This window comes from Anopheles arabiensis, chromosome X, assembly GCF_016920715.1.
Source record: "Anopheles arabiensis isolate DONGOLA chromosome X, AaraD3, whole genome shotgun sequence".
Classification (NCBI taxonomy): Eukaryota; Metazoa; Arthropoda; class Insecta; order Diptera; family Culicidae; genus Anopheles; species Anopheles arabiensis.
Genome location: NC_053519.1, coordinates 8349138 through 8375989, shown reverse-complemented (window position 1 = coordinate 8375989; position 26852 = coordinate 8349138). Strand labels below are relative to the sequence as shown.

The 26852-nt window shown below is 48.0% G+C and overlaps 2 protein-coding genes and 1 long non-coding RNA gene across 6 annotated transcripts in view; 2 read left to right on the top strand and 1 right to left on the bottom strand.

The window, feature by feature from the left end:
- Positions 1 to 433: 433 nt before the first annotated feature.
- Positions 434 to 6526, bottom strand: LOC120906180 (rab GTPase-binding effector protein 1). 2 transcript variants are annotated; one of them, XM_040317681.1, is made up of 5 exons: positions 6391 to 6526; positions 6136 to 6318; positions 5766 to 6043; positions 5567 to 5686; positions 434 to 2579 (listed from the first exon to the last, which is right to left on the bottom strand). In XM_040317681.1, exons 2-5 carry the CDS (start codon positions 6287 to 6289, stop codon positions 1182 to 1184), a joined length of 1950 nt encoding a protein of 649 aa, XP_040173615.1. In that variant the 5' UTR covers positions 6290 to 6318; positions 6391 to 6526; the 3' UTR covers positions 434 to 1181. The 2 variants fall into 2 exon arrangements, with proteins under 2 accessions (XP_040173615.1, XP_040173616.1); XM_040317682.1 differs by having other exon boundaries at positions 5579 to 5686.
- A 169-nt stretch (positions 6527 to 6695) lies between these two features.
- On the top strand, positions 6696 to 7243 carry LOC120906181. The gene is made up of 2 exons (XR_005740051.1): positions 6696 to 6946; positions 7046 to 7243. It is a non-coding gene; the product is annotated as an uncharacterized LOC120906181 (long non-coding RNA).
- A 1534-nt stretch (positions 7244 to 8777) lies between these two features.
- The window catches only part of LOC120905820 (histone deacetylase 4), a 30704-nt gene continuing 12629 nt past the window's right edge, over positions 8778 to 26852 (top strand). Inside the window, exon 1 of one of the 3 annotated variants that reach the window (XM_040317010.1) lies at positions 8778 to 9948. In XM_040317010.1, coding sequence (XP_040172944.1) covers positions 9930 to 9948 — 19 coding nt within the window. In that variant the 5' untranslated portion in view covers positions 8778 to 9929. Of the gene's footprint in view, positions 9949 to 20430; positions 20636 to 26852 lie in introns of those variants that run through there. The other 2 variants (XM_040317007.1, XM_040317008.1) reach the window with 2 other exon arrangements.

Sequence of the window (26852 nt, the reverse complement as noted above, 5' to 3'; positions counted from 1 at the left end):
ACAAATGATAATGCTCGTAATGCGAGATTTTATTTTTTAAACACATTGGGGATATTGGTGACTTTTACCATGCACAGCTTTTAATGTGATCAACGGCATATGAATTCCGGATTTATTCCTGTAATGCGATAGGGACTTCAGAGAGAGGTATGATCGTTATGCGAAAAGCTCGTTATGAAGGGTATATGAAATCACGGCACTCTAGTGACTTCATGACGATTTTCTTAAAAACATGCACCTAACGGTTTACAACTGAAACCAATCCAATTACAGTGAAATCTCTCTGCGGTGAATCTTTAAGAGACCGTCGGCTAAGAGAGATATTGATGTTGAGGATTCGGACAAATCTGGATTTTTTACGAATACGGCGGGACATAAATTTCATCCTATTTCCTTACTTTCTTTCGCTCGCTTAAAAAAAACAGTCATCCACTCAACGTTTACTCCAATATGCTGGTGTAATGCAAGAGTATTACATTTTTATTTGATATAACATCACCAGTAGCACAATCTTAACGAACTTCCAAATTTCGATCCAAATTTTTCGTCACCGAAATTTGCCATAGCGTGCCGGGTCCACCAGGTCCGAATAATAGTCACTTCATTTCACCTTGCGGTGGTAATTGCAGTGTGCTGAGCAGAGCCACAAATTTTACCGCACCTGTGAGCACTAAAGCTAGGGGAAGGAATGGTGGTCCTTTTTTTTTATTTGTTTCGTTTTTGCTGAACTATTCTGTCTCTCGTCGCTACTGGCATCCTTACTTCTCTGGTACATAACATATTTCTACAACTTTACACGCGTGCACACGCTTCCCCGCCGCCCGAGTTTCAAGCCGTAGGAAGCGTAGGAAAACGTGTCCCAAGGTTGGGAAGGGGGTAGAGGGCTTTAAAACACTAAACCAAAAGAAAGAAAGCAACACAACAGGCACCCAGCAGCACCGTGGTACGCAGCAAATGATACTAAGTGGGGCATCACCAACGAATAAATTCGTAGCGGGCACGCCCTGCGTTTTCAGAGGGTTCTCTGCTGCATTACACATCAAAGTAACAGGTGTGTGTGTGTGTGTGGATGGGAGGGGGGGGAAGGAAGAATGGGGAGTAGTTACGGTACTAATCATTAGCATAAATCACGTGCTTTGCTGTGTTTTGGCTGTGGCGGAGTGCCAACCGAGCGCCGGGTTTTAGGGTGATTGGGGCGGCTCCCGGCTGAAGTACGGTGCCGTGTCCTGCACCAGCAGCGTATGGCACACGTCGCACACCCGGGCCGGTTTGCGGTTCGGGCCGCTCGGCACCGACTTGCCCAGGCACGGCTGGCAGTAGATCGTGCCACAGTGCCGGCAGTGCTGCTTGCGCCGCGTCACCGTGAACTCCTTCTTGCAGTTCGGGCACTGGTCGACGTCGTCGTCGTCCTGCCAGCGGACCTGCGTGTCCGCCGACCGGATCTTCTCCAGCTGCATCTGCAGCGACTGGGACAGCTTCACGAAGTCCTTCTGCACCGCCTCGTTGTTCGCCAGGTCCTCCTGCAGCACCGTCATCTTGCTGCGCAGGTCGCCGTTCTGGCGGTCGAGCCGCTCGTTCGCCGCCTGCAGCTCGATGATCTGCATGCGCAGCTCGGAGTTTTGCTTCTTGTGCTCCACCTCCGCACACTCCAGCTCGCTGCGCAGGCTGTCCAGCAGCTGGAAGTCGTGCTGCTGCTTGCGCAGCTGCTCGTGCAGCTGGTGCTGCTTCTGGTGGTAGTGCTGCTCCGCCTTCTTCGCCTCCCGGTCGCGGCAGTGCTGCTGCTCCTGGAGCAGCGCCACCTCGTCCTGCATGCTGCGCGCCTTCCGCTCCGCGAACTCGCAGCCCGCCTTGGTGACGATCAGGTTCTCGTGCAGCGTCAGCACCAGCTCCTGCAGCTCCTCGATGCTTTGCGGCAGGTTGATCTCCTGGTCCTTGAGCGCGTCCGAGCTCGCGACGTACTTGCCGGACAGGAAGTCGTTGTCCTGCTGCAGCCCGTTCAGCCGGTAGCACACGTGCTCGCGCTCCTGCGTCAGCTTCTGCAGCTCGTCGCGCAGCGCCACCTTCAGTTGGCCGTAATCGCGCCTAAGCTTGTCGAGCGCCCGCTCCGTCTCGGTCGCCCAGTCGGTCAGCTTCTGCACCTCGTTCTTGTGCTCCTCGCGCTTCTTGTGCCACTGCACCTCGAGGTCGGCGCGCAGGGCCGCCTCCTTCACCACCTGCTCCCGCAGCCGCTCGACGCTCTTCTCCCAGCCGGTCGTGCGCTTCCGCTCCTCCTCCTGCTGGCGGGCCAGGGCGGCCTCGTGGGCGGCGCACCGTTCGCACGGTTTCTCCGCCGGCTCGCCTTCGGGCGGTGCCGGCTGGGCGCCGATCATGCCGAGCATGGCGGACGTTTGCTGCGCGCTGCTGCTGCTGTGGCTGCTGTGGCTGCTGCTGCTGCTGCTGGCCTCGCGCTTCGGTGCGTCACGCGTCGCACTGTACGTCTCGATTTCCTCGTACGCGAGCCGCAGCTTTTCCTTCAGCGACTTGATCTCCTCCTCCAGCGGGACGACCAACGAACGCAACACTTCCGCATCTTCCTGTGCCTGTGTGTGTGTTGGATTAGGAGAAAAATTAGAAAGAAAGGGGGAAATTAATACGCTTATTTTTCTTATTTCAGCAGTTTAGTGCGTTAGTGTTGCAACAAAGCGTTTTACAAACACACACACAGTACCTATCCAATTAGCTTATTGAGAACATGGTTTAGAAAAGGAAAAGATACCAAAACCACGATGCTAATAGGTAAAACAAAAGTGATAGTGTTGAGCTCATCGCTCACCACAGCTATTAAGCTACACACTAGTGATGTGCTCTTTGGAGCGCACTCACGACTCCGATCCAACTCCGGCTATTGTTAGTCCGATTATGACACCGGCAAAAACTGAACCAATAGTTCCGCCCGGAGTCGTCCGGAGTTGCCCGAAGTCGTTGGGAGTCGGAGTCACCCGGAGTTCTCCGGAGTCATCTAGAGTCGTCTGGAGTCGTTCGGAGTCGTTCAGAGACGTTGGAAGACGGAGACGTCTGGAGTCGTCTGGAGTCGTCTGGAGTCGTACGGAGTAGTCCGAAGTCGTTCGCAGTCGCTCGGAGTAGTCCGGAATCGTTCGGAGTCGCTCGGAGTCGTTTGTCGTTCGAAGTAGTCCAGAGTCATCCGGAGTCGTTCGGAATCGTTCGAAATCGCTGGGAGACGGAGTCGTTCGGAGTCGTTGGGAGACGTTGAGAGACGGATTCGTCGTTGGAGTCGTCCGGAACCGGAGTCATTCGTAGAAGCAGTCGTCTGGAGTCGTCTGGAGTCATCTGGAGTCGTCTGGAGTCGTCTGGAGTCGTTCGGAGTCGTTCAGGGGCGTTGGGAGACGGAGTCAGGAGTCTGAGTCGTTCGTTGAGTCGTAGAGTTCGGAGTCGTAGTCGTTCGGAGTCGTCCGGAGTCGTTAGGAGTCGTTCGGAGTTGTCTGGAGTTGGAGTCGTCCGGAGTCGTTCGGAGTCATTCAGAGTCGTCCGGAGTCGTACGGAAAGGGAGTCGTCCGAAGTAGTCCGGACTCTGGACGAATCCGGGCGATTCCGAACGACTCTGGATAATGCTGGGCGGACCTACCTTCCCGAGTCGATTCCAAAATTATCGGAGTCGGATCGGAGTTGACTCCGGATTTTTGCCAACTTTCCCCATCACTACTACACACTGCAAAGCTCTAGGGGCGTATTTTCTAATGAACAGATACACAAAGACAATAAAATGTTTAAAACAGCCGAAAGTAGGGCTAACTCTTCATGGATTGGAGCATCTTTTGCACACAAACCAGAGTAAATTTCTAAATGATCTCAGTTTTAAGCAGCTCCAGAAAGACCCCCCCACTCCTCTTACACTTTGCAATCAATTTCCGAACAGCCTAAACGCTCCTCTGCCAGCGAAGATCAATAATGCATTCCCAGCTTGCTAGGGCCCGAAAGATGCTTTGAAAGGCCGCTTGGCCACCATTTTATTGCTACGTAGCCGTGGCATCGCTAGCATCGGGTAGGTTAAGCTCGTAGCTGCTAATAGTACGGCAGGGTCGAGAGACACTCTCACACACATGTAAATCCGCCACCCTGCCCCCGGGCACATCCGCATTCCGGTTCCGATCGTGCGCTGCAACTGCAACAATTGCAATTGCACTTGCTCGTACGCAACAATAGTACTGCATGTGTGGGTGTGTGTGCCAAACATTGTCCGCAATTTCACTAGACTGTGTCGACACAATTTCACAAAGCACTATTTGGATATTTGTTTTATTTATTTTCTGTCTTGGCCAAAAAAATATTTAAAAAACAAACTCACAAGCCAACACAAAACCAAAACATCTATGTTGACATATACCCACACACACACACACATGAACATAAACTGACACGACACGCTGGGCAAAAAAAAAAAACACACACACACACACACACACATTTCTAAGCTTCTGGCTGCTCCTCCCTGCTGTTTGGAGCGAATAATCATTCAAAAAAAAAGATCATCCTCAACACTCCGCCCTCCAACAAACATCTCACAGCTGCCTTACCACATCGACCGTCGCCGAAGGATCCATTTCCCGCGCCGGGCTTGGCGGACGGTGCAAAAGAAAAACAAAATAAAGGCACAGACACTGTACTCGACCAGAGCACTGACTCGTTGCAGCAAATTTAAACAAAATTAGCTACGTTTGACTTTCATGCTTCTCGTACGGCGAGAGGCGCCCTACTCTCGCGATTCAGATAGTTGATTATGACAGTTGGCCGCGTTGGTGCATGGCGTGTCGGATAGCAAGCGGACATGCGGTCACGCGGCGGCGGCGGCGGCGGTGGCGGGGAAGCACATCGTGGAAAGATGGACGGAGAAAGGGCACAGATAGATAGACCACCATGAGGGCGAAAGAGAAAGCGATAATGAAGCAAGTTTATGCGCGGGTGTGTGTGTGTGTACGGGCGGGTTGTGCATAGCACGTACATTAGATGTGTGTTTACATAAAAAAATCACAAAACAAAAGCGCAATTTAAATAAATGTTAAACATTAAAGCATAAACTAAGAGCTATATGACAGCATAATACGCATAATACGGAATAAGAATAAGAAGAGATGCAAAGGAAGAGTTCTACATATTACAGGGTTTTCCAACAGTTCTCATAGCTGTAATGTAATGGGAATTGAATTCTATAGCACCCTTGTTGGACAAATCCAATAGGAATTTCCAACGAGCCTGTCCAAAAAGGATGCCATCGAGTCAAATTTCCAAAACATGAAGTTCACTTCCAATAGGAAAGAGTCAAGGAAGTGTCCCACAACTATGAGAACCTTTGGAAAACCCTGTACTATTTGGATTTGAAATTGGAGTCGAATGTAAATGTAAGCAGGCCATAATTAGTACAAAATTAACAATACTACAGCATTACAAACGGAGTACTAACACCACCGGAAGTTAACCCGTTGCTTAATTTGGATTTAAAAAAAATAGGAAGAAAAAACAATGTCGAACACTCGAATTTGGCCGAAATCCGATCATCACAATACATACGTACATATTTCTTTACCTTCCGCATTGATTCCTCCAGATTGTCGCAGCTGCTCGAGTCGGCCGCCCCGAGCTTGAGTATTATCTTCTTCGCCTGCTGGACCGTTTTGGCGAGGCTCGGCGAAACCTACCGGGTAGGGCAGCAGAGATAAGTGTCGAATGGTCAATTATGCATCCCAGCCCAGCTGCAGTTACCCCTGTATTACCTGGTTGCTGTCCGCCAGCTCCTCCTTCAGCTGCCGGATCTCCTCCAGCAGGCGGCCGTTCTCGTCCTGCAGCTGCTGGACCGACTCCCGCATGCAGGACGACTCGTCGAGCGTTTCGTTCACCAGCTGCTTCAGGGTGCGGTTCTCGTCCTCCACCTTGTTCCGCTGCTCCTCCGCGTCCTTCTCCCGGCTGTACTCCATGATCCGTAGCTGGGCTTTCGCCTCCTCGAGCTCCTTCCGGGCGGCCGTCGCTTCGGCCGCGTGCCGTTTGCACTCATCTGCAGGGGCGAAGGGCGGGGGAAAAAGATGAAAATTGCGAAACAGGGCGTACAACGCTGGTTTGCTTCGTTTTCGGCGTGCGGTCCCGTACTTTCTTTGGCTAGGTACAGCTCCTTCATGCGGGCCCGCTGCTGGTTGAACTCTTCCCGCATCCGGGCCAGCTCCTTCTGGGCCGTGGCCGACTCCTCCTTCGCGGTGCTGGCGGCCGGCGACGGTTCCACCGTCTGTTCCTTTTCCCCTTCCATCGGTTCGGGCTGCTTGCTTGTCTATAAAGCTGGCCGTGGAGAGCAGTGGAAAGCGTGTTTTTTTTTAATAGGAAAAACCCCAACAAATGAGCAATGTTTACCTTTCATCCGTGACACCCGGCAGCAGCAGCTAGCCAGCAGTAGGGAGATAACTACAGCCAAAGGTTTGGCTCGATTTCGTTATTTTTCTTCTCTGTGTGTGTGTGTGTGTGTGTGTGTGTGTGTGTGTGTGTGTGTGTGTGTGTGTGTGTGTGTGTGTGTGTGTGTGTGTGTGTGTGTGTGTGTGTGTGTGTGTGTGTGTGTGTGTGTGTGTGTGTGTGTGTGTGTGTGTGTGTGTGTGTGTGTGTGTGCGTGTGTGAGTGCACTCTTTTCTTCTCTGTCAATGTGTTTCCGCGTGACAGATGGGTTTCGCAGTGTGCGTTGTTCGCCGCGCACACTGTGAACGTGGTGTAGCGGAATTCGTATACGATTCGATTTTACAAGCACACTCGTTCCGTTTTTGAGGCAGAGAACAACAGCAAATATAGTAATTTTAAATGCAAGCGGTTTTATGCAGTTATGGTTTCTAAAATGTGGTCTTATATTATTTAAACAAAAACAGAAAACGAAATCAATTTCACGTTTATTGTCTGCGGGCTTTTGATGTTGATTACCAAGGTGAATATATTGTTTTGATACTGAAAAGTTCGAGAAGTTTAGAAAATGTGTTTATTTTGGATAATTTTTAACTTATTTCTTTTTATTTATTCGTTACAGAATGCAATGCCAAGACCAAAGAAAGATAAATACAAAATCAAAAATCAATTAAAAACTAAAACCTAGATGTGTAAACATCTTGACACGAACCATTCCCAATCAACAAAATTTGTCTATGGAACACTTGTTCGACAGTCGGTTCACCAATATGGTTTGTACTATCGAATGTTCAGTAAATAAAACCTAACGTTTACCTTACCATCACATGTTTTTAGTTTTGCTTAGCAGCTGGGTGCCCAATATAATAATAAATCAACTTTGCTCAGTAGAGAAAAATGTATTTCTTTACAACATTTCCTTGGCATACTGTAAAAATTCAGCTTGCTAAAGTTTCCCAAATAAATCAGTAATACCGATGGCAGTGCTCCATCGGATGCAATGTTATTGGATGTGATGTCAAAATTTGGTATGCTATTTGACAGATGCTTTCGGAGTATCAACAAATTCTGATGTCGTTGGATGCCGCATTTTATTTTATCCCTAACGCCATAGATTAAGCTTAACCGTGGTACAATATAAAATAAATCTATTATCTATTGCCCATCTAATAAATCTAAATCTATTATAACTCATCATTATATTGCTATCCTTTGCTTGCAATGTGTTTCGCTAGCTTCATCTAATCATGCCTTATATACCCTTCTAACCTTCCGAGCAAAAATCTATAATAATGGTCGTGTGGTCTGATACACGGGTTTCAATGGGTTCAGAAAGCTCTCAAAACGAATAAAGCTCCACTGTGTGGCTATCTCACCAACATATGGCGTCACTAGCTTTTATGCTTACTTAGAATGCATCAGCCGGTTACTGTCTGCTAAACGAGGACTATTTTTTATTCCTTTGTGATTGAAAGCTTGAGCCGTTTAGAACCCGTTAGTGGTCGTTTAGTGGATTTGTGGCACATGGAAAATGTAGAGATTGTTCTGCTACGCTCGTTACAGAGATGCATTTTGTTGATTTGATCAATAAGAGTGTGCATGTTACAACTCATCACTGTTAATATTGCTATCGCTTTTCTTGCAATGTGGTGTTTCGACAAGTTTCATCTTATCATGACCTTTATAGCCTTCTAACTTTCCGAGCAAAAATCTATATGAATGGTCGTATGGTCAGATACGTGGGTATCAACACCAACGACCATTACTCAATTCTCACTTGCTTCAGTGCTGGTGGTTTCCGTTGGAGTTTAGTATTTAAACAATCGTATCGCCGTTCTAGTTCTAGCGATGCATAACTTCATTGCGAAACCATACAAGAGTACAGAGGAAATGAGAAAGCTCTCCTCCAAGCGATGAAGCTCGACTGGTTGGGGTATCCCACCAACAGAGAGCGCCACCAGCTTTTTCGCTATTTTTAGAACGCATTAGTCGTTTCCCGTCTGCTAAACGAAGTCTTTCTATATTCCGTTTAGGTAGAGTGCTTGAGTCGTTTAGAAGCCGTTTAGTGGTCGTTTAGTGGATTTGTGGCACTTGGGTACTGCCATACGTTCATTCCATATGGCGTTCCGGCTAAACCTATACGCTCACCTAGTCCTGATACCCACTTTGATCGTACCATTACTTCCATTCGACGTTGATTCGACGTTGGAACCGCCAGCCAGGCGACACAACCCCGCTCAGACGTCATGGACCGTGGTCGGAAAATGCTAGCTGGGAGCATTGGGGTTTCGGTTGGTGGTGTTGTACGCAGCTTGGCACAGCCCACTGTTGGCCACTTGTTGATCGCGGGCCTGTAGCAACCTTGGGGCACGGGCGCAGGCAACAGCAGGCGAGTTTTTTGACAGCATGAAAACACTTGGCTGCTCTTTTTGATAACAAGCAGACACACAATAAACAACGAAAAAGAGGGTAGCTCCCTGCAACATTCAACGTTGGTTTCCGTGCGAGCCGTGCGTGATAAGCGTGTGTGTGCCCGTGTGTGTGAGGGAACCGTGCAAAATCACTGTGTGTGTGCCTGTGCGTGTCGCAGTGCCCCCAAAAGGTGGGCTAGAGCGAGCGGAGTAGGGGAGGGGGGGTGCAAAATGGCGAACGTGCGTCGGGCGATGGCTACTGGTGGTGCTAGGCGGGCGGCAGCAGCCTGCACGTCGTCGTAAACAGGTCGTCGTAAATTGCTCGCTCCAAAACAAATCGCCTCCAGCGCAACGAACCGAAGACGTGGGTGTTTGTGTGTGGGGAGGGGAAGGGTATCCTGCAAGCCCGCGCGTTAGTGTGAAGAAATTAAAAAAAAAGTGAATAAAAAACCAAACGGAAGGAATACGGAGCAGCACATACGGAGTGTTCTAAACACACACACACCCAAAACGCGCGCTCCGTTCGCTAGTGGTTGTATAGTGGTTTTGGGAAGTGTGGAGTGCGTGCGGCAGAGAACCGGAAAGCGAAAAATTGTGGTGTGTGGTGGGCGCGCGTAGGTGTTGCCGAGAACCGCAGCAGGGGTGGTGGGCGGTGGCATGCTGTTATCGGTGGTGGTGGTGGTGGCGGTGTAGCGGACACCACAGCCCTTTCGGAAGTGCGTTCGGGCGGCGCGAGTCCCCGACCGATTGCCGCAGCCTGCCCAGAACTCTGTGACTTCCTCCCTGTGGCTGAAAGGATGTGGTGGTGGTGGTGGTGGCGTGCGTAATCAACCCGCCTCCGCCCACACGACGAACCCCCTCTTTTTTTGGGTGCATCCCTCCTCTGCAATCAGTTCTGCAGTTCAACAACAACAACACAACCCCCATCCCCAAACCGAGTCGGGAGGTGGTCGGTTGCTGTGGAGTTGGCAAAGATTTTTGGACAAAACCACAAATACAACAAACGGGAAAAAGATTTAAAGAGAAAAAAAAATCAACCCCACCCACCCCCGTGACCGTGAACATCCGTGAACCAATCTGCCTGCACGAAGCACGATGCACAGCTTCTTCAATGGTGAGTAATGGCGCTGCGAACTTTCTTCACTAATTGCATGTTTGTGTGTGTGTGTTTTTTTTGTCTTTTTTTTTGAGTGGGCTTACGCCAGCACTGGAAGGTACAAATGCGCAACGCGAAAACGAGGAAAAACCAAAAAAAAAAAACAAATCAGCAAAAGATATTTGCCAAGATTGAGTGCGATCGTCGTCCGCTCCTGCCTGCTTCGTTTTTGGTCCTGCCTTTATTTTGGGGGCGGAGGGGAGGTGCGGATTCCTGCAAACGGGGGAAATGGGAAAACCATGACGACGGTGTTGATGATGATGCTGTTTGTTGTTGGACCTAAAGGGAAGAGGGCTGCCAATCGGGGAGGGGAAAGGAGGCACGTAAATATAGCCAACAAACACACACAGAAACAGAGGCACAACGCGAAGGATTGTTGCTGTATTTTTTTATTATATTGTTCTATTCACGTGCACCAAGCGCAACATGCGCAACGAAACGGAACACATGTTAGCGAGCTTAGCAGGCATTTGGTAGCGAGAATGACGACGAAGAGACGAAGGAAGAAAGGGAGAGAAAGAGAGAGATAGAAAAGATAGAAAAAGAGAGAGAGAGAGAGAGAGATGGGAGGGGGACTTTAAAATGATAGACAGAAGACGCGCAGTACGCGGTAGGGCGGTAGGGTTTTTTTTGTGTTTGATGAGCTGCCGATAAAACCGATATTTGCAAGTTATAAATTCAGTTTATGAAGCTGGTTGCGCAAAAAAAAGCCGCACAACACACACACACACACACAAAACGGAAAAGCTGAAGGGGAACAGAAAGCAGGAAAGCAGGAAGGCCAAAAATAGGGATTTGTCGAACGAAAATTTATTCTTTCGTTTGCTGTGCGCTGTGGGCCCCACACTTACCGATCCTCCTTTTATTGCCTCTCTCTTAGTTCTGGTCTGCTCTGTCCTTTTTCTTTTTCTTTTTTTTTATTGCCGCGCTCTTCCTATGCGGTCGGTTTTTCCTTCCCGCGGCGATATTTATAGCGCGCTTGGCAATAATCAGCAAATAGTGAGTGTCTAAATTTAGAGCCGCGGTGCCGGTTTTAGTCCGTCTAATCTTTTCTGGCCACGTATATGTATGTATATATATGTATACATGCGCATACATTTCTATACATTTATATATTGCAAGCGCGCGCGTCGCTCGACCCAAGCAGCGCGTGTGTGTTGTGGTTTTGTTTATGTTGACAGTGTGAGGGCAGGTTCAGTAGGGCAGGCAGCACGGAACTGCAACCCTACGCCCTGCCGGAAGTTTTTGAACGATTTAAAGGGAAAAAAGTGTTGCCCAACACATCGCCGTGTCTCAGGGGCACGCGCGACAAAGCACAACGATATCCGACCCGTACAACGGTTTTGCGTTTAATTTTAATTTTGACGCATTTTTACGATCCCCAAATCGACGGCGATGCCCAGAAGGCCCCAAAGCCCAGACATGATCTGCGATGCAGCAAAGTGATGATGGAAGCGATCGCCGTTTGAAGAACGATCAGTCAAACTGCCGCATCAGAGCATTCCGGCCATCCTTATGAGTGCCTAGCGTTATCCTTCTGGAGATGTGCAGAGAATTGGTACCAATTGTGGGCTACGACGAACAATATTTGTCGCTCTAAAACAGTCAATTGGTTTTCTGATTCCACGGATTGATTGTATTGAAATCAGCTATGATACATTTTAAAACATTTGCGCGCTTCATTAGCATGTACTGTAGGATATTAGAGAGTTTTGAGGATTTAACCTTGTCCAACCTTATCCAAAATATTGTCTGAAAATCTTCATTTTGTTGCAAAATTTTAACTGTTCAACGACCTCACATCAAACTGGAGGAACATTTCATGTCCATTATTGATACAACTTAACGTCGCAGTAGGCTAGGCATGCTTTGTTGCTTGTGCTTTGTACGGCAAAGTGTACAAGAGAATACATCCGGTATCTCGCTGTTATTTTCGCAATTTGATGTATAAATCTAAGCTTTATGCAACAGTTGAGTGACTTTCATACGAAAAAGGCGTATGCTGAACATCGCTCGTATGGTCCTAGTTCTTCCAAGAGCACTCTTGTTCTTCCCTGATCGTTAGTTTGAGCAACTCTCGACCAGATTGTAAACCGTTCTTCAAGATCCTTGGACAAAAGGTACGATTCTTAATTTAAACCGATTCGAACAGACCATCCTGATGTGCGTTTCTCTGTGTCCTACTACATGTATGGCTCATTAAGAATGGAAATGTTTATTAAGTTTGTTTTTGGATATTTTAAACCGATATTTTCACTTATGTCAGATATGTGTGTAACCACAAGGGTTATAACTATTGTCATAAATCGTTCGTTGAGATTCATTCATATGACTGTTCAGCGATGAGTGATTCGAATCTCGAATCGAATCTCTAAAGGTTTATGAATCTTTGAAGAATCTCGAATACTCGCTAAAGATTTCTGAAGATTCGAATTCAAAACAATCTATCCGTGGGTTTAAACAACCAATTTATTGTTTTAGAGCGACAATATGGTTCGTCGTAGCCCACCATTGGTACCAGTTCTCTGCATATCTATAGTAGGATAACGCTAGGCACTCATAAGGATGGCCGAAATGCTCTGATTCGAGAGTTCGACTGATCGTTCTTCAACGGGCAACTACTTGCGTCATCACTTTGCTGCTTCTCCGACCGCTGAAGATGCCGTTGGGCCTGGACCATCGGTTTAAGGAATCTTTGATGGTTCTTGAATATATAAAGTTATATGAATCTCGAAGAATCAATGAATCTTTAAAGATCATTTAATCTTATAAAGGTTCAAATCATTAAGATTCATAGTTGTACCGGAATTCATGAATCGCTGTATAAGATGTATAATTTTCAAAATATTGAATTTGCGCGATCCCATGATGCAGTGGTAAATTCGTACGGCATGCCCTTCGTTGGGCTTAAGTCTGGCATCGACCGACTCCACGTAGCATAGCAGACTATCCGACTGCGTGGTACCAAGAATTCTCGAATGCCTGTATAGGCTGGCATCACCACGTAGGTCCTTACGTCAATAATAATATGCTCAAACTTTAGGAATCTTTAGAGATTCATGATTCTTTGCAACCGAGATTCAGATTTATTGAAACATTTAAAGGATTCATTCCGATTCATGAATCTGGGCCTGATTTACCCAACACTAGCTCTAACTGTCAAAAAATGTTAACAAGTCAGTGACATGTAATGTCCAAGTAATGCACGATGTATGCGAAGGAGCTCGAATCAAATCCTGTACAATTTTTTTTGAGGATGTTCCGGAGAAGATAAAGATTAAGTTCGCCACTAAACATTCTGCTGGAGTTATGGTTTTTTAAGCAGTGGCTTCGAATGGATTGAAAATATCTCCAGGTTTCAGCAAAGCTGGATTGCAAATGAAGATCGATAGCTATTTTGGGTATTTAGAAGGAGTAGGTCCTACCTTGGATCAAAGAGAACGTTCGATGAGCCCCATCGGGTCATTTCAAAACAAGACGGAGCGCCCATTTGTAAAAGGACTCAAAAGAAGTCACTACATGGTCCGGTCAAGAGACATTCTCCAAGGTGTTCGGTACCTGGTTGCAGCCTCCCATCCATGTAGACACACGATCTCCAACAGGTCTTGCTTTATCGGATCCAGCCTTCGAACTTACTGCGCTCGCCTGCGTCTCGTGCCAATCTGGCATCCTCATAACATGCCCCAGACTTCGTCACAGTCAGAATGCTCGGTTCGCCGTACACTTTAGCAAGCTCACGTGGTGCATCCTTCTCCTCCATGCTCGAACATACCACCAAAGATGGCCCGGAGGATGCGTTGCTCACACACGCGCAGAACTTTCGGATTAGTGGTGGGAGCTTGTAATCGGACCTACCCGATTCCGATTTCGTGTTCAGCATTAATTCCGGAGCCGATTCCGATGCTGGAATCGATTTCGATTTTGGAGCCGATTCCGGAGTTGTATCCGGAGTTGGCTCCGGAATGAATTCCGGAATCGACTCCGGAATCACAATATGGTTCGGTAAAGGAAACAGAATTGACTCCAGAATTGGAATTAGCACCGGAATGTAAATCAGTTCTTGAATTAAAATAAGAAGTTTCTGAAGCGAAATCAGTCCAGGAATATCCATGAGAATGGATCGTTTACAAGTAAATTTGGATTCTTTGCGGCTATTAATACTTAGCATCATTGGATCCTGACTTCTATTTTAATGAGGATGCCGTAATCGATTCCGATTTCGAATCCGATTCAGATTGCGGAGCCAATTCTGACTCTGGAGCCGATTTCGATTCCGGAACCGACTACGACTCTGACGAAAACTTCATTTTTCCCATCGCTGTTCGGATCTTCCGTTCGGATGATTGTCCACGACTCTCATATCTATAGAGGACCACCGGGTTGATTCAATGTGGGAGACATCTCACATTTCTTGCGGTCTTGATGTCTTCTGGATCTCAGCAGTTGTTGAAGCCCGTAGTATATGCACGGGATTTCTCTGCACAATGCGTCTCCGGATTTCGCTGAAGATAGCAGAACTCCTCATGGAGTCTCAGTAAAGTGGGTCGCGCTGCATGATGTTCCATAGTAGAGATAATTTGTGATAAGTTCACTGTCTGTTCAGTGATTAGAGTGGCTGGAGAAGTTTGAATCTTTGAACTCACTGTCTACAGATTCATTGAAGGTTCATTTACCTCGCAGGTTTGAAGATCAAACTCCGTTTTGTTTGTTTTATTTTGTGTGTCAGCAAACACTGTTGTCGCTGGGACACTGCACTGAGACGGAAATCGGAAAGAATCATTCGCGCAAAGTGCGTAGGCCATTATTGTCAGTGGCCGTTGGTGCGAATGTGTTTGATTTGTTCTTCTTCTTCTTCTTCTTGTGCGGACATGTTCCAGAATCCAGGCCCACAGCAAGGATCATTATTTTTTGCTGCCTTTGTTCCCATCCATATTGATTGCACATTATTGCTGCGATGCAAATAGATTTAATTGGAATTTATCAGCGAACCGGTGTGTGAGCCTTTTATAGTTTATGCGTTGTGTTGTAGCAAGCCGAAGCCGTGCCCCTGTGTGCATTAGAAACAAAATAGAAGAAAAAAAAACGGTTGCTTCGCGCAATATCCGCCTTTCGCGCTCAGCTCGTCCTGCCTGCCTGCCTACCCGTGACAGACTAGGACAATGCCGAAGCGAAACATGTACCTTATTTTTGTACACTCCACCCCCGGCGTCCGTAAACAATCGCTCGCGCGGGTGGGAGAGAATGAAAAAATGGGAAGCAAATTAAAAACTAATTGGATGCGCTGGAATATGCGAAGCGAGCGTCCTATCAACGCGCACAGAGAGAGAAGCGTGTATATCGGCTCCATCCGGCGCATGGATGGATTTGAGTTTAGAAAAGCGGAAGTTGCCTTGTTATGATGGGGTCGTGTTTGCCTTTGTTTCGAAGAGCATTTATAGCAATGCACAGATATACATCATCATCCTTCCCGGTCGCCGTCCTGGTGGGTGGTTTGTGCAGCTTGTGCATCTCTAATGGATACGCCGGTGGCTCCCCCTTCAAGGACAAAGCACCAACACACACACACACACACAGACACATAGTGCAAGTGCTGCGGACACCATTAGCCAGGATGTTTCATATCCGGCATGGGCCGAAGGACACGCGGCGTGGTTTGCATTTGGAAAGATGGTGCCGCATGGCGGGAAGCAAGAAAGGGCCGCAATAGGGAAGGGAAAATCGGGAAAGGTGTGTACGGCCGCAGATCATTATCGAGCGGCAATGGTGGGGGGGGGGGGGGTTAGGGAAAAACCCCTCGTCCAAAAAGGGATGGGCCCAGGACGCGCCAATGTAATCAATGCATTATTAGCCTTCGCCTTGATGGTCTCTCGGTGGGCGTGGGATTGCGGAGGGAGGTGGGAGGAGGGGAGGCGGGCTGGGTTCGTGCTATGCCATTTTTCTCTCGCCATATGCCACAGGCCATATCGATTTAATGATCCCAGCACGGACCAACAGGGCAACCTCCAAAAGGGGGGGGAGGGGTGGAGGAATGTCCTCCGATGCTAGAACTAAGTGGCAGTGCCCTGCCTGGCATGCTCTGCTCTAAATGCGGCTACCGTGTTGCCGCATTACCACCCCCCCCTAACCCCCCCCCTCACCACCCACCAGCCCAAACCGCCCCTCCCATCCAGTGGGGGAATTTGCTGGAAATGAAATCGAGGAAGTGTACTGTGAACCACAGAAAAAGACGCTGGCCTACGTGACGTGAAGAAGGATGAGGAGGAGGAGGAGGGGTAGGAGAAGAAGAGGGACCATTACCGGCCCCGATACACAACCCCTGGGGTGCGCGCTGATGGGGGTTGGTGGTATTGCGGGAAGCGAAGTAGGCGGTGCCGCGGGCCGAACAGAGGCGGCCACCCCGAGGGGAGAAAGGGGTGCAGGGGCTGGGAGGTGGAAAATCTGAGATATATTTATAAATGCCAACAAGTGCGCAAACCGATACGGCGCAGTAGCTATTAATAGCCTTTTTCACAATACATAGTATTCACCGCACACAGCCACAGCAGCAGCTCACCTCTCACAACGGGTCTCACACTCTGGCACAGAAGCGGTGGCAAATCACCCAACACACAGACACACACACACACACATTGGGTTGGTTTTTGCTTGAAGCAGTGGTGCTCTGGTACATCATGACAGCTACACGCTATCCGACGGTCCCTGTAGTCGTCGGTTCGTCGTCATTGCCCTCCCCCGGTTCTTCCATTTGCGTGTCTGGTTTTTCCGTACATCATCATCATCATCATCATCAACATGATTGTCGTCATCCGTTCGGTGGCTGGCATCAGGCACCAAGCATACTCGGACTCCGGCAGCATGGGATCTAATTCAATTGCAATCTCACTCCACCGGGATCTGCCACTGGACTCTGTTTTGCTGCCCACTCTGTGAGGGCTTCCTGTTACTGTACCGGTAACGCTCGGGTCACTTCCGGGTTGGAAGAGGACTTACAGCACAGGATCGCTACTCTAGATAGTTTTTGCATTTTACATTTTTGCTTCTATCTTTAGCGACACAGTTCAACTAGAAGATGTTGTCGCAGTCATGTACAGCCCGCAACAGCTAGAAGTTATGCTCGCAAAGTGTTTTAATTGATCTCCAGGGCCATCGCCAATGCTTAATGTCCTGGAGCTAAATGTCAAATTTGGCTGTCAAATTTGCCTGGGATGTCATAAAGTCATCCGCACTGCTCAGCCTTTATTCTAAGCCTTTGCTTGACTCCGATCTCGGCAATTTTACAGGTGATGATGCCCACATCCTTTTACATCCTGATGACCTTGGATATCTTCGCTTTAGCTGCTGTTTCCCAGGACATATGCCGTAGGCTGTTTGTAGAATATCTAGTCATCAATCGCGATGCTATTGTGGACATATATCTCGCGTGGTGAACTACGTGTAATGCTTTGTGTTCGGCGGCTTTGTCCAGTAAGATCTTCAGAATATTCCACAACAGAAAGCTGGCGTTGGTTCTGTGTAAATTTGCTGCTTTGGGGGCTTGAATTTCTCACCTTGAATTTGGCAGATCTTTGTTTTGGAGGATGCTACAACAAGCTATATAAAAACAACAAAATGAACATAATTTTCCAGATGCGTTGGTTCGTTTTAAATGACAACGTTACAACAAGATCCGGCAACGCTCGAACTAACAGAGGTCGTAACAGGATCAAAGTAAGAAAAACACAATTCTATTAAAACTGAGATAAAAACCAGTAGTTTTAATTACCCAATGAAATCGAGTAACCTCTGCTTCATTGGATATCAGAAGACCTCTATTATTAGTGGAAGCACTCATCTCCAAGGGCCAAATAATAGTCCAGTGAGACTCCGGGAATTGATACTCATCCAGTCTTGTAGGGGTCGGTGCGGCTACCCCTCGACCGACCGGTTCACTCCGATGATGCCGCACCTAATTGTAACCTTATGCTTCATCAGCTTCAACGAAAAAGTCATCTCGCTGGATACGGGAGGACGGGCGTGTTGCTGGTGACGACTCTGCCTTCCCTCTCCTCATTGCAATCGATACTTTCCCATACTTCATCGGAAGCGTATTTATAGGTGCAGGCATTTTCCAAGAAATCGCGATAAGATTAGCATCGGCTTCAAACGCCCAATCGTGATTGACGTTGTAGCCGCCGTAAGATGTATTTTGATTGACACAAAAGCGTTGCAGGAAAAAAAGCTGATGGTGTGAACGCGAACAACAGTGTAAATGACATTCTTGCCCGGTGGCAGCCTCTAGAACCTCGTGAAGAGATTGTGACGGGAGCCCTGCTGGCGAGAGGATATATCTGCCTCTCCCACGCCTTATTTGGTGTACTGGTGGTGTGTTGTGATAACTTGGCCGTTCGACTGCGCGATAACTTGATGCGGTCATTTGGTCAGGTCGTTGGCCGGGCGAATAAACGCAAAAAAACTGTATATGTATATGCAACGGCTTCCTTTGTTATTTTATCGTAGGGAAGTGGTCGTTCTGGTCGGGTTTTTGCGCAAACGATATGCGGTTTAGCTGTCTTGGCTCCCTGCCCAGGGACAACAACTCTCTGCCCCACTGTGTGTTTGTGTTCAAATGGGCATCTAAGGATGTAAAATTTAACGAGCATTCCGATGCGAGAGCTATCATCATTCCATCCCTTCCCCCCCCCCCCTCGTCGTGTGCAGCATTGCAAACCCTTCATTTGGCGCTCGTTTGCTCCCGCGATGATGGCCGTCGTCATCACTCGAAATGCTCGCAATAATAACTCGGGCGATCGTGGCGGGCTGTGATTCTTCAAAAACCACCGGCGCACTTTTCGCAAGTGCGCGTGACCTAACCCGCCTCCGCCCCATCCCCGCCCAATGTTGGTAAAGAAGAGGGGGTGGGGAGGCTCTGGCGGGTTTTTTGTTTTGAAAATTTCCTGGAAAAGCCGACACCGTTGGAGTGAGGTCCTATTTTGGGTACCGAACAAGACGTCGGGTTGTGGGGTCGGACGCGGAACTCAAACCGTTTTCCTTCTGTGGAGCAATCGTGTGCGCTGTGTGTGTGTGTACCGCCCAGCTGCCAGATTCACCACCGGGAGACACATCGGCAACCAGATGGAGCAAACGAGCGAGATAGAGAGAGAAGGAGAGAGAGAGAGATGGTGCTAGAGAGACAGAGAGAAACGTCAGGAGAATTGAGTGATTGCACAGTTACTCCACTACTGGGGGGGCCGCAGTGTGTTGTGTCAGCAAAATAGTCGCTGCACTTCTCCACTTACCCCGCAGACTTTCCGATTTATCAGGACTCCACTCCCCCCCCCTCTCTCTCTCTCTCTCTCGTCCCTCACCCTGCCTCATATGGGATCATGTGGCAGTGGCAGCGGTAAATGGTAACTCAATTGTAGGGCTCGTTTGTTGTTTTTTGTTCTCTCTCTCGCTCTCTCTCTCTCGCTCTCTTCTGTTTGCTTTCTTTTTGTTGTTGGTAGGGTCTCTCGCTTGCGCCGCTCGTGTGTCAATCGGGCAACGGAACGCACGTTTGGCGTGACGTTGAAGGTAGGTTGTGCGGTTTACCGCGAGGGGGCGATTTGAGGCTCTCTCTCTCTCTATCTCTATCTCCAATGTATCGGCAAGAACTCTGATGGTGGAGTGGGGTGGCAACTACCTAATCCGCGCGGTGCGTTTTTAGAGGGTCGCTCAAGATTTCGCGACACACACACACACACACACACACACACACACACACACACACACAAACAGACACAGAAACACTGCAGTAGAGTCGCGGAAATGATGATATATGTTCATAATTATATATCACTCGCCAATGTGCAAGTGGTCCTCTCGGATCTCTGGCTCTCCTTCTCTTTCCTTCTCGCACTCTCTGTTGTGCGTCGTGTGTCGACAATTGTCAACACGGGTTCGATAAATATAGCTAATTCCCTACGTTCACGCTCACTCACTCACCCCCACAGCAACGCACATGTCGGTGTGCCCCGCATCTTCTACTCGCTCGTGTCGGCTGTACAGCGGGCCCAAAATCTCTCTCTCTCTCTCTTGCTCGCTCGCTCGCTCTCACTCTCTCCCCACAAAACCGTGCGCACCGGCTCCAGTGCTTCCACTGCTGCTCCATTTTGTGCTCCCCTTTTACATTTGCTCGTGTTGTTGTTGCTGCTGTTTTTTTTGTATTCTCCTGGGCCACACTGACACACCGCACTGCATGCCCCACATGCTCCACCGACGTCGTTTTTACGAGCGGCTCGAGCTAAATTGCGCTCTCCCTCTCTCTCTCTCTCTCTCTCGCTCAGCTATTTGCTGGTCGCTCACACTGCCACTGCCCAGTAATGAGTGGCGCGATGCCGCACTCTCACAACAGTGTGTGCGCGCGCGAGCGAGAGAGAAAGCCTGCTACATGTTGAACGCGGCCGCTTCCGTGTGCGTATTGTCAGCATTACGCTCCAAACGACCAGACGTGTGTCTAAGCCGCGCGCCCCCCCTGAGAACCAAGAAGAAGAAGAAGAAGTAGAAGGAAAAAAGTGCCACATTTTCTTAACAAAAGTTTACACCCCAAAAACAGTTGTTGCGTGCGTGCGTGTGTACGTGTGTTTTGCCTGTGTGCCGCCGTGTGTTGTTGTTTTCTATGTGCTCCATGGTGCGTAAGGAAGGCGTGGGGAGGGAATGGGGAAGGGGGGGGAGGTGGGAGGGTTAGGGGAACTGTTGTGTGTTCGAATGGGCGAATATTTCGATTTGACTTTCATCGCGCGTGTGTGTGTGCGTGTGTGTTTGTGTTTATGTGTACTGGTATGTGTGTTTGTGTGTGTGTGCTTGTTCTCCCCGTTACTCTTTATCTGCTATTTTCTTCCAAATCTTCCACAACGGTTTTTTGGGGTGGTTAGTTATGCGAAGTGAAGGGAGGGGGAGGGGGTTGGTTGTGATGGGGTGACTGATGATTGTGTTGATGTTGATTTTCGCTTATTCGCTTTAGTGTGCTGTTGTGGTTGTTCCACACACAAACATGCCCTCTATCTCACGTACACACACACACACACTCTCCCTCTCTCTCTCACTGTTACACCATCCCCAATGTAGATCCCACCGTAGCGTTTTGAGTGAAAGGAACTGCCTGCGGCTGCGGCTGCTGGTTCCCCTTTTTTATGGCTCAACCACACTATTATCAAGCTAACCAACACTTCATGCCGTATCTCCCACCACCCCCCTCTAAAATCCCTCTTCCCCGCCGCCCCCCGCTATCCGGGAACAAACACAACAAGCAATGACGAAAACAAAACAACAACAACAGCAGCAACAAAACACAACCCTCAACCCCCCGGTCCAGCCGGAAAGATTCGCAGTGCCCCAGGAGCATTAAAAGCATATTGCAAAGCAAGCGAGCAAAAAGAAAGACCAAAAAGAGGGTGGGCAGATTAATAAAAAAAAACAACAAATCAAGATTCGAACAGCGCGCGGCCCACGCGACCGTTTGATGGTTGTGTTGTTTGGACGCGAATCACTTACACACACACACACAGCCCAACCTAACCTAGCGGCGGTGGTGGTTGTGTGTCACTGGTGTCACAGACTCCTCGTGCGTGCACCCACCAAGGTGCGGGACGGCTGTGACACGGTGCTGTGGATCGGTTTTTAAATAATAATGAGCAGCGTGTCTTGGAAGCATAATTATTCTTTGCAAAGTGTATATCCCCTGTCACAACATCCAACACAGCTGTGCACATCCACCTGTATGTGTGTGACAGATTCGCTACAACAGTCGAGCATATTTTTAAATCCTTCCACCCCATTGCTTGCTCATTTGTTCCATCCCCATAAAAAGCAGAGAAGATTTGTTGTTCCTACGGTGAACGTGTGTGTGTGTGTGAGAGAGAGAGGAGACTAACAGAAATGACGAAAAAAAAAACCCCCGCCTCCCACAACCGCCTTATCCGTTAGGGTTCTAAGTTCTAGAAGAAGGTTTTGAGGCTTTTTCTTTTTGCTCTCTTGCTGTTGAGCCGCGCGACCATTGAATGATTCAATGTTGCATTCGCCCTCGCAGCCTCTGGACAGGCTCGATGTGCTGTATGTTGGGAAGCCGTGCTGCAGGAGGGACGCTGCAAGCTGTGGCAGAGCACTTTTCAAGGCCATGCTGCCATACGGTCTTGGAAGAAATTGAACGAAAGCTTCGTGTGTGTTGTGTGGACAGTGTGTGCAAGGCAGGTGTAGGTGGACAAGGTGCTGTTGTTGTTTTCACCCCCCAATAGATTTGTAGAATTTTGCGTTACGTAAACACGAAGAGTTTGAGGAGCAAAAGTATCCTGACTAATTCAAACTTGATTCAAACAGAAAGAGAAACCTTGTTTGTGGCTTATGGCCATTTTGATCCTTCTTTTGCTTTATATGGGCCTATTTGTGCTGCCGTCTGCGAGACCGCTCGTTGGTGCAGTGGTCAAGTCATCGAATTTCTCACGCTAGAAGTCGAGCGTTCGATTCCAGTGGTTGGTGTGGTGTTATATGACATAAGCCAAAACTTTTATCCTTTGGGATTAGTAAGTCTTATAATGTTAAATAAATCCGGGTACGTGTGTTATTAACTAGTGGTGATCATAATAGTTATTTACGGTAGGAAGAATTCAAGCAGAAGAAGTTTGCCCATTGTTTTTCGGACAGGGACATTTAAACAAGAAATATTTGATTCCTTGCGGGATTGTATTGCAATTTAGTAACATTAATGACAGGAATGCTTATACGTATCAGGTTTCATGGACTCCCAAAGCATCGTCAAAGGTTTCAGAAGGTCATGAAAACAGGTACGAGGTGTTTTTGGTGCTGCTGGTCTTTTAATGACGCTCACCTTTAGCTTGGTTGGATTTAGATGATCAATCTTCACTGAGTTAGAATGGCAGTGGCCTTCATCAGGTCAAGCCACCTGCACAAAAAAAAAGTTTTGCTAACGAAAAGGTACAAAATACCATTCTGCTCTACTTCTTCGTAATTCCTGCTGCAGAAGAGTATACTTACTAATTTACGGCGCAGATTAAGCATGCGTTGTTAAATTAGTTGTCATGCAATTTACGATCATCTTTTGTGACAGCTTGTGGCCAGGTACAAAATACTCTCCCTGATCAATCAATTTATGCTGATAGATCCCAACCTTCTTTCTATGTATCTCTCTCTATCTATGTTTCGATTCGATCTGCTTCATCACACTACTTCAGCTGTGAAAATACAAAGTGTGCGGAGAAGCAAACCCGTTTACAGGGTTCACTCCCGGGTCCGCTTTTATTGCTGCCGTTGGGTTTCAAACCGGCACCCTTGGCCCCGTAATTTCACGCAAAGCGTGGAGAATGTGCAAAAACACCCAGCACCCAAAGAGCGCACAGTCTATTAGGCCTATTTTAATACACATACACACATGTGTGTGTGTGTGTGTGTGTGTGTGTGTGTGTGTGTGTGTGTGTGTGTGTGTGTGTGTGTGTGTGTGTGTGTGTGTGTGTGTGTGTGTGTGTGACCTTTGCTATCCAGCGCCCTGTTTCACACTGTGCGGCTGTGTTTAGTTTGAAAAATAAATAAACAGTAAGGATGCTAGCAAACATATGCACAACAAAGTGCAACATTGTTAGAAATTTTAGTAAAATACAGTAGAATGATCTCAACCCATCAGTGTGAAGTTTTTTGTACTTTTCTATTGGAGACAATTTGAATTTTGTCCTGTTGCAGGTAGCAATTAATTCAAATCTAAAGCTATCACTTCGGGATGTTTTTATTCATTACACCTCACCCATCACTCCAATGATAAGATACTAAAATCAATCGCTTTGGGCAATTTTGTGTAAACCTCTCTTCTACAACAGCAGAGGCCTCATTATAAATATGACTGACTTACGTCAGTGTAATACATTTTCAAGAATGGTTGTGTATGGAAGTACAGGGATTCCAGTGCGTGAGGACTTTCATGCAATGCCTGTGAAAGGTTTAAAACCTTTTATTCGATGCTCATGGAAGAACTCAGACACGATTGAGCTCCTAGTCGGAGCTACTGTATGTACATCTCTCGGTCCGATAAGAATCTGGATGTTTTATTAGGAGTTATGTGGAGTGTAAAGGATTTGTTCGCATAGACGCACACACACAGCCACATATATACATGGACTCTGTACGTGCCAGATGTGTCAGATCTCAAGTCATGGTGGATCCTCCGCGGACATTCGACTGCATCAAAGCAATCGCCGCCTCCGCCGTATTCTGTAGGCCGGCCCTCCGTCCCGACAGCTCACTTTGATCGATTGCTCGGGCGTGCGAAGCCTCCGTTCTTTGTGTGTGCCCCGGCGGCGATGGCGGCGACCTGAGACGGAGCTACTGAGTAGTAGCGTTTTTAGTACTGGCTGACCCCGGACGGCACCGAACCCACCCGGCAAAATATGGGAAGTTGATCGAATTTCGGCCGAGCTGTATCAGATTCGGCAATTAGATCCAACGTGGGAAAAGTGTGTGTCTCGCCACAGCTGTGTGGCTATCTAGAGGCGATAGCGAGCGAGCGAGCGACTGAGAGATACCGTATGGAAACGTGCATTGAAACAGTATATGAGAGAACAAGAGGGAGAGATAGAGAGAGAGAGAGAGAGAGAGAGAAAGCCTAAGCGAGATATGGAGAGCAATCGTTCGCTGCTGTGGAGATTCCAATTGAAATGTAGCCGCTGCTGAATATGGGACAAGACGGTGTGTGGGTGAGTGTGTGACCGGATGCGTGTGTGTTATATTGCCGCCCAGTAATGGGGGAGAAACCTGCCGTCACGGTTTATTTTGGAGCGTTGATCGATGTTATGCTCCAGAATGTTATAAATGTTCCATTTCTTTTGGGGAGGAGTGGGAGTGTGTGCGCGTGTGTGCGAGTGGGTAGTCCGTTACAGAAAGCGACTTAGAAATACTAAAGTAAGAGAGAGAAAGAGAGAGTGAAGCGGCGAGAAGGTAAGGTGTGTTGGATAAGGTGGTCGTGGGCATTTTTTTTTTGTTAGTCGGTGTTTGCGTGTGTTTTGGGGTTTATACATTCAGAATTGGCTCCAACAAAACAAAGAAAAAAGAAACAACGAGAAAGAGAGGTAGAGGTGAGAACAAACTGTAAGATAATGAAGCGCAGTGCAGTGTGCGTAAGTGTGTGCCGGGACTGTGGTTGATTGAAAGAAATAGAACGAAGAGACGTCATCGTGAGCCACCACCATATCTATCTCGGCGGTAGTGGTAGTAGTGGGTCCGGTACGGGTTTCGTTGTTTGTGTCACATCCATTCCGCTGCAACAATCAACACTAGCAACATAGAGAGATAGAAAGAGAGAGAGAGAGTGTGTATCATAACAGCGGCAGCAGCAACACGTTCGACTACAATCAACACCACAGCCGGACACGGACAAAACCCAGCAACCAAACAGCCGTCACGACACGGATGACAATCGAGCGAGAAAAGGAGAAAAGTGAAACCGTTTTTTTGTTGTTGTTGTACGGGCTGCTCCAAACAAACACACACAGAACGCATCTCGACGTGTAACGTGTCTCTCGGTTTGTCTCTCTCTATCCCGTCTCGGTCTAGGAGTAATTTAGATAATGTCGATGTAATAGCGCGTGTCCCTCGACTTCTGTCTGCTGTTGTTATTGTTGTTGTCGTTATTGTCGGTGCGGAGTGTCAGGTGGAAACACACACACACAAACACACACACACACAGCCACACACACACACACACACACACACACACACACACACACACACACACACACACACACACACACACACACACACACACACACACACACACACACACACACACACACACACACACACACACACACACACACACACACACACACACTTTCATGTGGCTATACACTGCGCGTGTGTGCGTATGTGTGGTAACCCTATCGGAGGAAGAGTTGTTGTATTTTTGTTTTTGTTGCAACAGTCACCCAAACTCTTTACCTCTGCTTTACTCTCGCGATTGGTTCTAAAGCAGCGCTTAACAAGCCGCATGACGGAACTGGGTTTTGCAATCGCTCGCCCCCTGTTTCGGGGTTGTTTTGGGTTTGTTTGGCTTGTTTGACTGAGCTGAACACGAGCTTATTTGATATGGTGGAGTTGGGTTTGAAAAGAGAGCAATAATAACAACAACATCAACTCATCTAAACATATGTTGAGTAACAGGGCGGAGAAGTGGGTGTTAGTGGGAGGTAAAGGGGTTGGAGCAAGACTTTGTAGTGAGCATCGTGGGTAAACTACACAACCATACATAGAGTATATGTACACACACTTAAATCCTTCCCACCTTCCAGCACCTCCACGAACCCCTCTTCCCCTCTCGTGAAGGGGTGGTGGTTGACACGCGAATGGAATGTCGTTATAATTCTCACAATTCCACACAATTTCAGCAAATATTCCTAAGTAGGAAGATGGTATAATAGCTCCTCTCTCACATCCTCCCTCACTCTCTCGCTCTTTCTCTCTCTCTCTCTCTCTCTCTCTCTCTCTCTTTCTCTCGGGCACTCAGAGGCTCAAATATGTGTACTAACAACACTACAAACAAACGGCACACACTCCTCGCTCTCTCTCTCTCTCTCTCTCTCTCCGCAGGGTTTTTGCGCTGAGTTATATATAGATATTCGGTTAAACAGCCATTTGCATGGATATGGGGATTTGACCTTGGCCGGCCCCAAACACACACACACAGCACTGTGTACGTGCGCGGTTCCTTGGTTTCGATCATCTTCCGTAGCCCACCCACCCCTCTCGCTCCTTTTTCTTTTCCATCTGCCTACTGGGGGCTTTGTGGGTGGTTATTTAGCGCACACATAAAAGTGTGCGCGTCGTTTTGTGCAGGGAGGAGGTGGTGGTAG